The 14,335-nt window shown below is 43.3% G+C and overlaps 1 protein-coding gene across 7 annotated transcripts in view; it reads left to right on the top strand.

The window, feature by feature from the left end:
- Window positions 1-8,671: 8,671 nt before the first annotated feature.
- Window positions 8,672-14,335, top strand: part of GRM7 (glutamate metabotropic receptor 7) — a 932,433-nt gene continuing 926,769 nt past the window's right edge. For all 7 annotated transcript variants that reach the window (XR_013449112.1, XR_013449111.1, XR_013449110.1 and 4 more), the window contains exon 1: window positions 8,672-9,458. Coding sequence is in view for 3 of the 7 variants with exons in the window: in XM_078075756.1 (XP_077931882.1) it covers window positions 8,940-9,458 (519 nt within the window). In the remaining 4 variants the exon portion in view is untranslated. The remainder of the gene's footprint in view (window positions 9,459-14,335) is intronic.

The raw sequence follows: 14,335 nt of genomic DNA, 5'->3' as shown, positions 1-14,335 counted from the left end.
TTATCTGGGTATTTTTGTTTGAATTGTTATTTGGAAGTGTATTGTTTAATTTTCAAATATTAGGGGATTTTTCAGATATTCTGTTATTGATTTTTAAGTTAATGCCATTATTATCAGAATGAGTTCAGTACTTTGTACTGTGACTTGTTTGTGGAACAATATGTGGTCTATCTTGATTGATGTTTTGTGTTTCTTCAAGTTCATCTCTCTTCTTATGCAGTGTGTACCTGTTAACACACCTGCAGTGAATTTCAGATAATGTATTTTTCAGCTTTAGACATTCTGTTTGGTTCATCTTATATTTTTTCTACTTCTCTCCTCATTGCATTCATGTTTCCCTCAAATTCTTGAACATAATTACACTAGCTGTTTATACTCATTTCTATTGCTATGTCACAAACTACCACAAATTCAATGGCATTAAAACAGCACTCATTTATCTCACAGCTCTGTAGATACTCAGAAGTATGGGTGAGCTCAGCTGGGTTCTTTCCTGAGGCTATCACAAGTCTGAAGTCAAAGCAGCAGTCAGTGAGGTTAGTCTCTGGGGGAAGAATCCACTTCCAGACTTATTCAGGTTATTAGCAGAATTCAGTTCCTTGCAACTGTAGGACTGATGTCCCTGTCTTCTTGTTGGCTATCATCCAGGGGCCACACTGAAGCTAGGGCCACTCTCGAGTCTCTATATGGCTTCCTCCCTTTCAGCAACATAGAACCTCCATCATGTTGAATCCCTCTCAATGCTTACAGTCTCTCTGATTTAATCTTTTACAAGCAGTCAAAGAAAAGTCTCTGCCTTTAAAGGATTTATGTGATTAAGTTATGCTCACCTGGATAATGTTGAAGGACACCAAAGTTCATTTAGGTGGCTATGTTCGGGGATTGTGATAATAGAGCTATTATAAAATATAAAACACTCAGTTAATATTTACTGAAACATATCATACCTTGGTAGATTGGGTTAAAGGGTACACTAATACCATAGTAAAATGGATACTTGGAACTAGGAAGGAGGATATGCCCTTGGTTTACTCCAAATGATGTGTTGAACTTGAAACTTGATGTAGGCAGGTGTTGTACTTGACAGTTTCAAAGTTTAGGGATAGGGCTCCAACTGGTTGGGAGTAGCAGCTCAGTACGATGCAATAGGATGCGACACAGGAGAAAGTCCTGACAAAGATAGGGCAGCTCATTCAGGACCGTAATGTACAGTAGAAGTATTCATAGCCACATGAAGACCTGGGTGGCTGACTGAGATCAGATATGCCCTACCTTGTAATAACTGTACACATGAGTGTAGGAAGGGGTAAAAGGCAGAAATTGGGCAAATGGTACTTATGGTTCACTGAACATACCCTGAACATACTTCAATAGGAGGAATAATTTTAGAAACACTCTGCTGATAGGGATCAGTGTCTAATATATAGACAGACAATAGAGTGTAGTAGTTAAAAGCATGGTTACTAAACTTAAAGATGGATGTAAGCTCTGTTTTTGTACCCATGAGCTAGGGGGCAGAGTAGTTAAAATACAGACCTTGGAAGTAGACTTCCTTAGCTCTGGTGCTTCCTAGCTTTATGTCCTTGGCAAGTCTCTTAAAAAGTTTGTTACCTTAACTTCTTTATCTGAAATATAAGGGTGATGATAATACCTACCTTATATGTATTGGGGATTAAATAAATCCTCAATTTATTAAATAAATCCTTAATTTATTATGAGGATTAAGTAAATCAGCATATGTAAACCATTAGAACAGTACCTGGGGCATAGTAAGTGCCAGATAAGTGTTAGCTATTCTAATTATTTCTTGTATAAAATTAGGGTAATAATAATAGTAACTCTTTTATAGTTTTAGCACAGAGTTTAAATGAGTCACTGCATATCAACTGCCCATTCTGGTGCCTAATAGATAGTAGGTGCTTAAGAAAACAGAATAAACCTCACACATTGGTCATGGTTGATTCAAGAAATCCAGGAGATTCAACTATTAGGTTCAAATGTGCCATTGCTCATAGATAAGCAGGAGTTGGGAATATAAGGATGTGATTCTTCCAAATAATTAAACAAACTCTACTACTTTAGAATTACTACTAGCTGTAGATAGGTAAAATAACACACCCTATATATCTAACACACCTGCAAAAACCTGTACTATTGCTCCAGAGATGAATATAAATTGTATTTTGAAGAGAATTTTAAAATCTGACAGTTATACTCAAGACTTCTTAAGTTTTAATTTTACTTTTCATTCAACTGGTCCTTTTAAATCACTATCATTTGGAGCTTGATATCATATGGTCAGGGTCTGGATTCCCATCAAGAGCTAACTCTAAAATTAATACACTCCCATATCAGAGTTCAAAACTTTCTATAGATTATTCTCATGGGAATCTAAGAATCAGTAGTTGTTTTTCTTTTAATTATATGCTTATCTTATAAGTAATTATTTAAATTAGCATCCTCAATTTTGAGATACCCAACTCAAATGAATTACTAGCTTAAGCAGAGAATGGGATATATTGGGTGACAAAATGGAATGTTCAGAAACAAAAGCAGCTTCAGGCACTGCTGGATCCAGGGTTCCAGATGATCTCATAAGGATTCTACCTTTTTCTCTACAACTTTAATCTGCTTTCCTGTGTGGATTGGTTTATTCTCAAACAGACTTTGTTCATGTGGTAGGAAAAACTGGGAATCCCCACTTTCTATCTTCATAGATAGGAAGTCAAGAGGAATAGACCTGCCTTCTTTAAATATTATTCATCACATCTCAGGTCCTTTACCTATCCTTGAATTCTACAACCTCACCAGGGGAAGGGTAATCTCCCTTCTGCCAACCCTAGATGTGTGCCCACATCTGAATTTGAGTAGGTAAGGCATTATGATTGATAGCTCCATCTCAACTCATAGAGGCTGAAAAGGGGTTCTTTTCCAAAAGAATGGCTGATGATGTTACTAAAGGAACAGCAGGAATTTCCTTCCCTACCAACTTAGGGGGTGTATAAAATCAGAATTTATTAGTAAGATGGGATCAGGAAATAGATGCTGGGTGACACAAGATGTCTACTACAAATAAATATGACAGGAAAATATAACAGATGAAAGAGAACATATTTTCTTTCTCTCTTCTCTTTCTCTCTCCAAGAAATAGTGACCTCCACTCAGTAGTGCAATGCAAATGTAAGACTGTATTTAATAAACAAACAAACAAAACAACAAAAACAAAAACACAACTATGGTTGAAGATTTAAATGAAGGATGGAAGAATAACCAGAATATCTTAGCAGCAGGAGCAAGTGTAGCAGCAGGTAAGGCAGACAACTTCATAAATTACAAATCAGGTTTAAATAGAGAGGGAATTGGAAGTGGAGACATTATTTTCTGCAGAAATATCATGGGCAGAGGAGAACAACAAAGCAAATAAATAAAACTAAGATGATTAAGAAAACACAGTGCTAAAAAGATAAAATTAAGACTGAGCCCTTAACTTGAGTTACACATTTTTTTGTTAGTCCTTGGGTGAGGACAGATTAAGGACTACACAAAACCAAGCCTGTGAACACACTTTATAATGTATGATCTTTGGGCCTAAAACTAGATTCTCTTCCAGTTAAGTATGATGCTAGAACAATGACTGGCCCAGTTTTAGATTAACCAGTCTTACAGAAAGATTTTTGATTCATATAACCTCAAAAAAACAAATACTGTGTCACATGTTAGGTTCCAGATCCTTTGCTCTGTGGCTAAAGATATAAAGATGAATTAGATACTATAAGTACTGGATGTCTGTAGATTTTGCAAGCTCAGCATCACTTCCCTGTTTCTCTGGTAACAGATCACTCTTTCCATTCAGTTAAAGTGCTAGTGCCTGGCTTCTGCCCTTCCTCAACCAGACTATGATAATGGCCCAAGTTATTGGTCTAAGAATTAACACTTGACTCAAGAAGAACCAATGGAAGCCTTCCTTTATAGTTGATTGAGAGCTTTAAGGTTAGAGTATTTCAATCTTGGGCAGTTTTTGTAAAACAAAATTATTTCAAAATCTACTAATTATCCTTTAAGCTCTAGAAACTGCATACCATGACTAAGAGGGCAGCAATTTATCTGATACTGCTTCTGCTCTGTCCACTTTATGTTTCAGTCACTGTCAAATAAAGGCAGTGGGGAATGGCAAAACCACTTCTGATTCATTCAACACTTGAGTGCTTCTTAGGTACAAAACACCATTCTAAACATTGTCCGGGAGAAAAAGATAAATAATACCAGCCCTTACCCTCAAGGATCTTGCAACGTGGCAAGGGAAATAAGACACGAACACAGATGACTGCAATAAAATGAAGATAATGATTGCTACCAGATGTTTAGGGAGAATGAGCAGAGCAAAGAGAACACAGAATAAGGCAACATTCAGTAGTCAGCCAAGAAATATTTATTGAGCAATCATAAGATGTGAAATGGATATGGAAGAGTAAAATGTGGACTGGGGCTTAGGCAGGTGGAAAATCAGGTGACATGACTTGTTACCCACCTTTCTAAATATGTTTTTTGTCACCAAGTTACTAATAAATATCCTTAAATTAAAAACTGAATAAGGATATAGTCTCTGAAATACAGCCTGGGGCAATGATGCCTAAAAATAGTAAGATAGTAGTACATGTGTCCCCAAGTATGCCTTCCTATTGCTTTGTTCTCTTTCCCTTTCCGCATTAGCTGATGGTACCTTATGATACCCATTTCAGGTCTTCCACCCTTTTTGAGCTGGTGTTTTAGAACAGGTGAATTAGAGTAGGATCCTTTTGGCTTCAAACAACAGAAAGGAAATAGTATAAAATTGAAAAAAAAAAGTCCAGAGGCAATCTTGCTGGCATGTCTGGACCCAAGACTTCAAATGTTTAAATCAAGTCTCTATCTCTCTCTACCTCCACCCCGATTTCTCCTTTCCCTTGTTCCCTCTCCTATCTCTCTCTTTTTTTTTTTTTTTTTTTGGCTTTTGTGTGTTGATTTTTTTTTTAATTTTATTATGTTATGTTAGTCACCATACAATACATCATTAGTTTTTGATGTAGTGATCCACAATCCATTGTTTTCGTATAACACCCAGTGCTCCATGCAGTACGTGCCCTCCTTAATACCCATCACCGGGCTAACCAATCCCCCCTCCCACCTCCCCTCTAAAACCCTGTTTGTTTCTCAGGTCCATAGTCTCTCATGGTTCATCTCTCCCTCCAATTCCCCCCGCCCCATTTTTCCCTTCCTTCTCCTAATGTCCTCCATGTTATTCCTTATGTTCCACCAATAAGTGAAAGCATATGATAATTGACTTTCTCTGCTTGACTTATTTCACTTAGCATAATCTCCTCCAGTCCCATCCATGTTGATGTAAAAGTTGGGTATTCATCCTTTGTGATGGCTGAGTAATATTCCATTGTATATATGGACCACATCTTCTTTATCCATTCATCTGTTGAAGGGCATCTCGGCTCTTTCCACAGTTTGGCTATTACGGACATTGCTGCTATGAACATTGGGGTGCATATGGCCCTTCTTTTCACTACATCTGTGTCTTTGGGGTAAATACCCAGTACTGCAATTGCTGGGTCATAGGGTAGCTCTATTTTTAAATTTTTGAGGAACCTCCACACTGTTTTCCAAAGTGGCTATACCAACTTGCATTCCCACCAACAGTGTAAGAGGGTTCCCCTTTCTCCACAACCTCTCCAACATTTGTTGTTTCTTTCCCTGTCCATTTTGGCCATTCTAACTGGTGTAAGGTGGTATCTCAGTGTGGTTTTGATTTGGATTTCCCTGATGGCTAATGATGATGAACATTTTTTCATGTGTCTGTTAGCCATTTGTATGTCTTCTTCAGAGAAGTGTCTGTTCATCTCTTCTGCCCACTTTTTGACTTGATTATTTGTTTTTTGGGTGTTGAGTTTGAGAAGTTCTTTACAGATTTTGGATACCAGCCCTTTATCTGTAGTGGCATTTGCAAATATCTTGTCCCATTCTGTGGGTTGCCTCTTTGTTTTGTTGACTGTTTCCTTTGCTGTGCAGAAGCTTTTTATCTTGATGAAGTCCCAAAAGTTCATTTTTGCTTTTGTTTCACTAGCTTTTGGAGATGTATCTTAAAAGAAGTTGCTGTGGGCGATGTCAAAGAGATTACTGCCTATGTTCTCCTCTAGGATTTTGATGGATTCCTGTCTCACATTGAGGTCTTTCATCCACTTTGAGTTTATCTTTGTGAATGGTGTTAGAGAACGGTCAAGTTTCATTCTTCTGCATGTGGCTGTCCAATTTTCCCAGCACCATTTATTGAAGAGACTGTCTTTTTTCCATTGCATGTTTTTTCCTGCTTTGTCAAAGATTATTTGACCATAGAGTTGAGGGTCCATATCTGGGTTCTCTATTCTGTATCTCTTATTATAGAATTCAAATAGCTCTCTGTTTATGTGGAAACTCCTGGCACAGCTACAGGTTTATATCCTTATAGCTCCAGGAAAGAGTAGGGACCATGACAGTGTAAGGTTGTAGCAGGGCATCCCATCTAAGATTGACTTATACTCACATTGTACACAGGGGTAGATTAGTATATTAATTACAGCACTGATTTCTTGAAGAAGATCATGTAATGTGTGTTCTTAGATAATAAGAATAGTATAACATTTTCCAAAAGATATACATGAAGTGTTTTGAGGAAGGGGGACCTTTTTTTTTTTTTTTCCTAATTCACTCACAGATTGTCTATTGGATAGTGGTAACCCTGTGTCACTATCCTAGGTACCACAGCAAAAGCCCAAGAGTTAGTCCTGGATGGCTCTGGCTGGGCTCTATTCTCATCCTTTAACTCATCAATGTAGCCAGTCACCAGCCCTAATTTATAAGAAGTGGGTTTTCTCAAATCATAAGTAATGAAACATAGAGGAGGGGCCTATCCAAAAAGAAACTGAACTGGACTATCCCTAGAAGGAAGAGGAATAGATGGTAAGCAAGGGAAAAAAAAAAAAAAAAGGAAAGAAAAAGAAAAAAAAAGAAAAAAGTCCTCTATACCAGAAAATGTTTATAATTTTTTTGGAGATCAAAAAAATTGGTCTCCTACACATGAAGGAACAGAGGATATTGGCCTAAAAAGAGCCCCATGGACAAAGGGATATGGCCTATTTTAACAGAGGATTTGAGAGTTAACAGATACCATGGAGAGCATCCAGTTCAATCTCATCATTTTACAAATGGGGAAACTAAAACCCAGACAGGAAAACAGAAATGCTAAGGACATACAGGTAGTTGATGGCAGAGACGACCCACTACCTGTCTTCTGACCTTGTAGTGTGTGTGTGTGTGTGTGTGTGTGTGTGTTGTTTTGTTGTTTGCTTGCTTTTTGTACAAGGACACTTTTCTTTAGTACATAACAACAACAACAACAAAAAGTATAGCCTTGTTTCTGGTTTTCTCTTCTTTCTCAAATCTGTATAATATAGTTTTGCTGCACTCCAACAGAAAACCTCAGCAAGAGTTAACTATCATGAATCCACTCACTCCGGTACCAAGGACAGAGACATTATCCTTTATATAAGAACTAGGGCCACCTGTTGCTTTAAGAGCTCAAGTTTGGTCTCAGCTGCAGGAGGGGACCCTTTGAAAATCAGCTTCCTAACTGCACTGCATCCTGATTTAGCTACCAAATCTTCAGCCAGAAAAAGATAGAAAGGCATCTGGATCATTGGGGAGACTTCTACCTGCCTCTCTTTCTTCCTCCTACTGTCACCTTTTTCCTGCTGTTTCCTGCCCAAAAACCTGTCACCAGCCCAGAAGCATCTCTGGAAATGGGTAGGAGGGAGCCCTGCACCTGTCAGCGCCAGAGAAGAAAGTGCGCTCTGCAGAGTTCTCAGTTGTTACATCTTTGGCGATGAAAGGAAAGAAAGAGGTGAGTCCGAGGTTTCCGCCACAGATATTCTAGAGACTGCAGTTAGTCCATCCGTCTCTGGCTCCAGTAACCCCTAAAGACCGAGGGTGCACTTACATTCCTAGCGTTTCTTGGCTTGCTTTCCTAAGAGCTAGTTCAGTGCCTCGCCCCAAGAAGTCTCTGGGTAAAGGTTCTTTTAAGTCATGAATCAGGTTCCCGTCTGTATGTGTGTTTTTTCTTGAGAAAAACTGGCACAGACTGATCAGTAGTAGACAGTGGGGTCTCCTTGCTCCCCTTCATCACTGCGTTCTCCACCTTGCGACTTCCTCGCATTCTCCCGGATCTGACAGCTAGGACTCGCGACCTCAGGGTTGGGAGCATCAGCACCAGACATCCCCGCCCCCTCCCGGGGTTGATGCCACCCGTGCCTAGAAGGTGCGTGTGGGTGCAGGCGGGCGAGCTGGAGGCTTCTACGGTGAGCTAGGAGAAGCATTTCAGCCCTTGCCTGAGACCTGCAATCCTAGATTCCTTGGGGACCGCGAAACTCCCAGTCCGAGGCACTCCCTGCTTCGCCGCCCACCCATTCCCCCCTTCCTTACCTCAGCACGCAGCCCCTCCCTGCGTGATGATGCAAACCAGTGGGGAGGGCGGGCGCTGGGAAGGGTGGGGAGAGTCGGAGAGCTAGCGAGGGAGGGAGGGAGTGGGAGGAGGAGGAGAGGGAGCCGAACGACCATTTAAAGCGATAGCAATCCTTGCCCTCTCCCCAGTGCTGGGTTGTTGGAGAGCGCGAGCGGCAAGCCGGGGAGCGCGAGCGCGGCGCGCCGGCCGGCGAACCCGGGAGCGCACGGAGCCCCAATCTGGCAGGCGCCGCGGGACCCCCCATCCTCTCCGGCCGCCCCTCCCCGGGCGCCCCCACCCTCCGTGCCTGCAGGAGCCTCTGGGCTTCCCCGGAGGACCTCACCCCAAGGGGCCCGGACCCGGGCGAGCCCGCCACCATCCCCTCCAGCGCCGCCGCCACCACCGCAGCAGCCGGAGCAGCATGGTCCAGCTGGGGAAGCTGCTCCGCGTCCTGACTTTGATGAAGTTCCCCTGCTGCGTGCTGGAGGTGCTCCTGTGCGCGCTGGCGGCGGCGGCGCGCGGCCAGGAGATGTACGCCCCGCACTCTATCCGGATCGAGGGGGACGTCACCCTCGGGGGGCTGTTCCCGGTGCACGCCAAGGGTCCTAGCGGAGTGCCCTGCGGCGACATCAAGAGGGAGAACGGGATCCACAGGCTGGAAGCGATGCTCTACGCCCTGGACCAGATCAACAGCGATCCCAACCTGCTGCCCAACGTGACGCTGGGCGCGCGGATCCTGGACACTTGTTCCAGGGACACTTACGCGCTCGAACAGTCGCTCACTTTCGTCCAGGCGCTCATCCAGAAGGACACCTCCGACGTGCGCTGCACCAACGGCGAGCCTCCGGTTTTCGTCAAGCCGGAGAAAGTAGTTGGAGTGATTGGGGCTTCGGGGAGTTCGGTCTCCATCATGGTAGCCAACATCCTGAGGCTCTTCCAGGTAGGGAGGCGCTCCCTCCGGGGCAGAGCGCGCCTTAGCTCCCCGCGCACTTAATCCTAAAAGCTGGCTTGGACTCGAGGGGTGCGGGGTCAGGTCAGCCTTCGCGCATTTCCACCCTGGAGATCCTGCGAATCCCTCCCACCCCACCCGAGGAGGTACCTTCCCTGCTTGGTTCATTTCCCTTCCATCTCTCCCCTGTCCGCGCTCCACTCCATCCGGCTTGACATCCTGGATTTATGGCCCCATTTACAAGAAGCAATCTGCGAAAAACAAGGCGATGATTTAAATGGGTTTGCATTAGAGTGAAATATGGTCCAAAAACAGGCTTGTAAAAGTGCCGGGCTCCTGTGAGAGCCGGTTAGGCTCGTGGAATATGAAAGATGAGAAGACGCCTCGAAGCCGGGCATTTCTCAACTCCCCAGCTTCCCAGCCCCAAGCCGCCCCGGCAAGCCGCAGCTCCCTTGGAAAATTTCGAGAAGAGCTTAGGGAGGCACATCTTAAACCGAGGGCTAGGTCTTCACCTACATGTGGATATTAATTGCCCATCTCTCTCAGGTTGGATCTTCCGACCTGTAGCCTGTCTCCGCGAGGGCATGGGGCAGAAGGCACGGGGACGCTCCCCAAGTGGGGAGATGCCACCCCCAGACGTGACCCCCGGGTGATTTGCTCTGGGCAGTTGTTTGCACCGTCTAAATTGCATTTGCAGTCCGGCCACTGGCAGGAGCTGGGCGATCAGCTTTCTACTCCTGCCACTTCAGAGCCCAGAGATGAGCTCATGCTAACTGCGAAACAAAATCGCTTTCGCTGCCTCCACCCTCCGCCCATCCTTTCCCACGACCTCCCTAACACAACCCCCCAACCCCTATCCCCGGCTCCGCGGACGATTCCCGGAGCCAGACGAGAAGGTGCCTGGAGGGAGGCACTAGGGTGCGCTGAGCAAAGCCGGCGGTCCTCCTGCTCCGGGCGCCGGGAGGGCAACGCCGAAAATGGGAGGAAGGCGGATCCGGGGCAGCTGAGCGGTGGGTTCTACTGCAGTGCCCTCTCTCCGCCTGCTCCCGCATTTTGTGCCCCGTGGCTCCTGTGCTGCATTGGGTATAAATGGATGGATTTTGGATTTTAAGAAATTGAGTTTCGGGGTCTTTTTGACTGTGGGTTCCCTTCTCCTTATTTCTCCTTGTCTCTCTCTCTGTATCATCTTTCTTTCTTTCTCTTTTTTCCTTCTTTGTTTTTCTCCTTTTCTCTCCCTCTCGTTCAATTTCTGCTTCTTTTCTCTCTCCCTCCCCCCACCCCCAAGTTTTTTGTTCATCTCTCTCTAGAGATGATCCTTTCCTAATGCACAGCTCTCTCTCTCCCTGCCTGATAGTACCCAAACCCAATTAATCCCTTCTCCAGATGTTCTGGCTAACCCTGGTGCCCTTATGCTCCCCATATCTAAAGAATTGGTTCCCTTCCAAATGCCTTCCCTAAGGGTGTTGGGTTTCTGGAGGGGATTCCTTGTGAGATTGAAGCTGTCACCACATCTGCTCCTAGGAGTGTGAAGTTTGTGTGTGCACCAGGAGAGGTGCCTGCCCAGGGCTGCAGCCTGGTATGGCCCCTCTGATCTTCTGAGCATCCCTAACACTTCTTGAGTGTGCCATCGTGGGAATCCCTGGATATTTGCAAACCCAAAAATGCTTTGGGGGCACCCTTAATTCTGAGATGATGCTTTTGGGAAGAGGCTAGGTTACTGTAAGCAAAACCCAGAAGCGTTTCCTTCTTGCCTGAGCTTAAAGCCAGGCAACTTAAGAGGGCAGTGCTGCAGGAGACTGCGAGGTCAGAGATCACCGGAGAACCACTGGGCGACTCACAGCCCTGTGAGCCCTGAGCCCTGGGGGTTGAAGGCACATTTGGTGTCTCACATTTTTTAATTATTTTGGTGCCTGTTTCTCTCTTCACTCAGAGCACAGGCAGTGCTGCAGATGGGCCTGTCTGTCTGAAAAAGAGTGAAATGTTAAAGTCAGGAGAGGGATTGCAGACTAGGCTGAAGGACTGTGTTTGCTGAAAAAGATTCCAGGGGGAGTTGATTCTTCCTCTGGTGTGTGAACCTTAGGCTCTTGTGTGGGAAAGAAATGGTTTGCCTTATGCTTAGTTCCCTCATTCCCTGGGCTGGGAAGGAAAGGAAGCTAATGCCAATGTTAGCAGTGTGGGTTGGGACCAAAACCATTCAGAGAAAACACTGTCATTTTCCTCTAATTTGCAAATTGCAGCTATTCATGTTGGATTGAACAGCTGAGGGAAAAAGAGCCCCCAGTTTTCACCTGCATTTATGGAGAAGAGGCTGGTAGCAGGAGGAATGCACCAACTTGTAGCTTGTGTTGTGAGCTGGGTATAACTGTTGGTGTGGGCATCATGCTTAACCGTTGCCCATGTTGGAATATATACTTATATATTCCAACAGTCTCTTCCAGTAGCCTTGTCTGCACATGATCATAGGAGCTCCTGGCACGCAAGTCTAATCCCAAGTTTCCCAGCCTCTGTAAGCCTGCAGAATGAATAGAGAGAATAGTGGTACACAGACCCATTGTTCAAAGGCACGATCAATTTAGAGAGAGAGGAAAAGAATGGTAGGTGAATCTTCGCTGGGAGTGCAGGGTTCAGCTCAATTAAGATTGTCCTATATAAAAAAACCAAAAACCAAAAAACACAAAAAACCTCCTCTAAATGATTGAATTCTTAGCTCTCCAGAGATTTGAGTTTTCTTTTCCCGGGCCCTGTAGGTTGCTGTGGGGACCATGCCAAACCTATCATTTGAGATAAAAATTTATGATGAGATAAGCTTCTAGGCTGGGGGAAGGAATACTTAGTGACTTAAATGGGGGAGTGCTACACACTGTGGGGTTGGCGGGGGGAGGGTTGAGGACAGGAAAGAGTAATGAAATAGTAATAAATGTAGCAAATGCTGTTGTTGCCAACAAAAACTGGAATGAAGTTCTTTCCTGAGAATGAGGACCTGGGCAAGAATGACTCCTCAGATGTAAATAGTGTCTATGACTTTGAATTTTCATTTGCCTGCTGGTGTAGCAGACCAAAGATATGAGCTGAACAAGTCCTCTCTCTCTCTCTCTCTCTCTCTCTCTCTCTCTCCTCTGTGCACACTGAATTGATTAGTAAGTGACATGTCAGAGGACAGGAATGATGTCCACTGGTCTTTCAAATCTAGGAATTGGAAGCTAATGAAATTAGTGTGTGGCCAGGGCTCTGCCAACTAGAATTAAGTCACTGCAACCACCCTGCAATGCATTTTCAGCCTCAAAGAAGTATCAGGGAGGAATTTCTGGAGATTGTTTCTGAGCCTGTACAAAATAATACTCTCCTAATGTTAAGAAAGATTAAATGTAAATTAATTTTGACTATGAGTAACATATTTAAAAAATAATCAGAGAGTGGGGATGGCTTAAGGTGGAGAGCTTATATAATATGCTGTCCAAAGGATAAACCTCCCCTGACCACTATTTTATGGGCTATAAGTAAGATATATTATAGTGGGAAGTAATGGGCATGTTTTTATTCAAGGCTTCTCTGTTATCAACTTGAGAGCAAACACTCTGAGCGTATAAATTACTCTTGCTACATCCTGACTCTGAATGAACAATATTTCATGGCCAGTGACATGGTCTAAGCTATGGACTTGGAATTGAATGGTGTCTGTTTCAGTTCCTTTGTTCCTTCAGAAGCAACTAGATGGAAAAAGTGGCCAACTTGACTCTTGTTGGGGCATATTGCAAATCTAAACCTATGGACCTTGTACCATAAATGAAATACATTTGTAAATTTCTAAATGTTATCCTTCTGTTCACTGAAGCTTAAATACAATCTCCAACTTTGGGGGCATTTTATATATATATGGACCTAGTTTTCTTCCTTCTTTCTTTTGCTCCCTCTCTTCTCTCTATCTTATGTATTTGGATAGAACTGGGTACCTAGGATGGTGTGGTATTACTATAGTGGGGACTTTTTTTAAACAACTCTAACCTACTCTTTTCAAAATTTCATAAATACAGGTGTCAGTGCCATTTGGAATAGGCTCTATAACAATCTCTGCCTCCACATTTACTGTGTTTCAGGAAATTTACCTAACAGATGGTGAGTGGGCAATTTTTAAAGGGGCATTTTTGAAAAGAGCAGAGAGGGAAGGAATAGAGACAGGCACATACTATATTTGAAGATACCTCTACGTGTATATTTTATGTATACATGCCCATAACATTAAGATGTCTTTGGGGATTTTTCTCTTCAAAAATAATTGAAGTAATGGATGCTTTTGCTACAATTTCATAAACATTGAGAGTATAACAAATCATAAATGCTCTATTTCCTACGTCTATAGGTTGTGTCATGGACTTCAAAGATCATAGCTGGATTACACAAAGTACACTCCAATCTCAATCCTGCTATGAATTAGCCCTGTTACCCTAAATAAGTTACTTAATCTTCTTAGGCCTCAATTACCTCATCTGATTTTTTTTTTTCTTTAAAAACAAATGTAGTTTCTAAGTTTTTAATCTCTTTGGGTCATAGCTTGCTTGGAGAAAACCCGCTCTTGTCCAAACCCCATGACTTTGAATTTCTAGCACCCACTTTGAACTTTAAGTGAGTTTGGGGGAACTTTTAAAGAATATTTTCACACAGGTATCTTAGTTAATACCAGTCTAGCTGATTTCCCATATTCAGACTTTATCCCTTGTTTTGCCAGTGTGCTCCTTAGTCATGTATATCAAGGCTTGTATCCAGGAAAATGACCTCCTGGGTCAGCTTACTGCATGGTTAGAAGACACCAAGCGGGGAGCAAGAACTGTGAGCTTTATAGTAGCAGATAAAACTTTTGTTATCCAGCGTTC

Source organism: Halichoerus grypus, chromosome 1, assembly GCF_964656455.1.
Source record: "Halichoerus grypus chromosome 1, mHalGry1.hap1.1, whole genome shotgun sequence".
NCBI lineage: Eukaryota > Metazoa > Chordata > Mammalia > Carnivora > Phocidae > Halichoerus > Halichoerus grypus.
The sequence above is the reverse complement of the archived record's forward strand: the minus strand, read 5'-3'. Positions and strand labels throughout refer to the sequence as shown.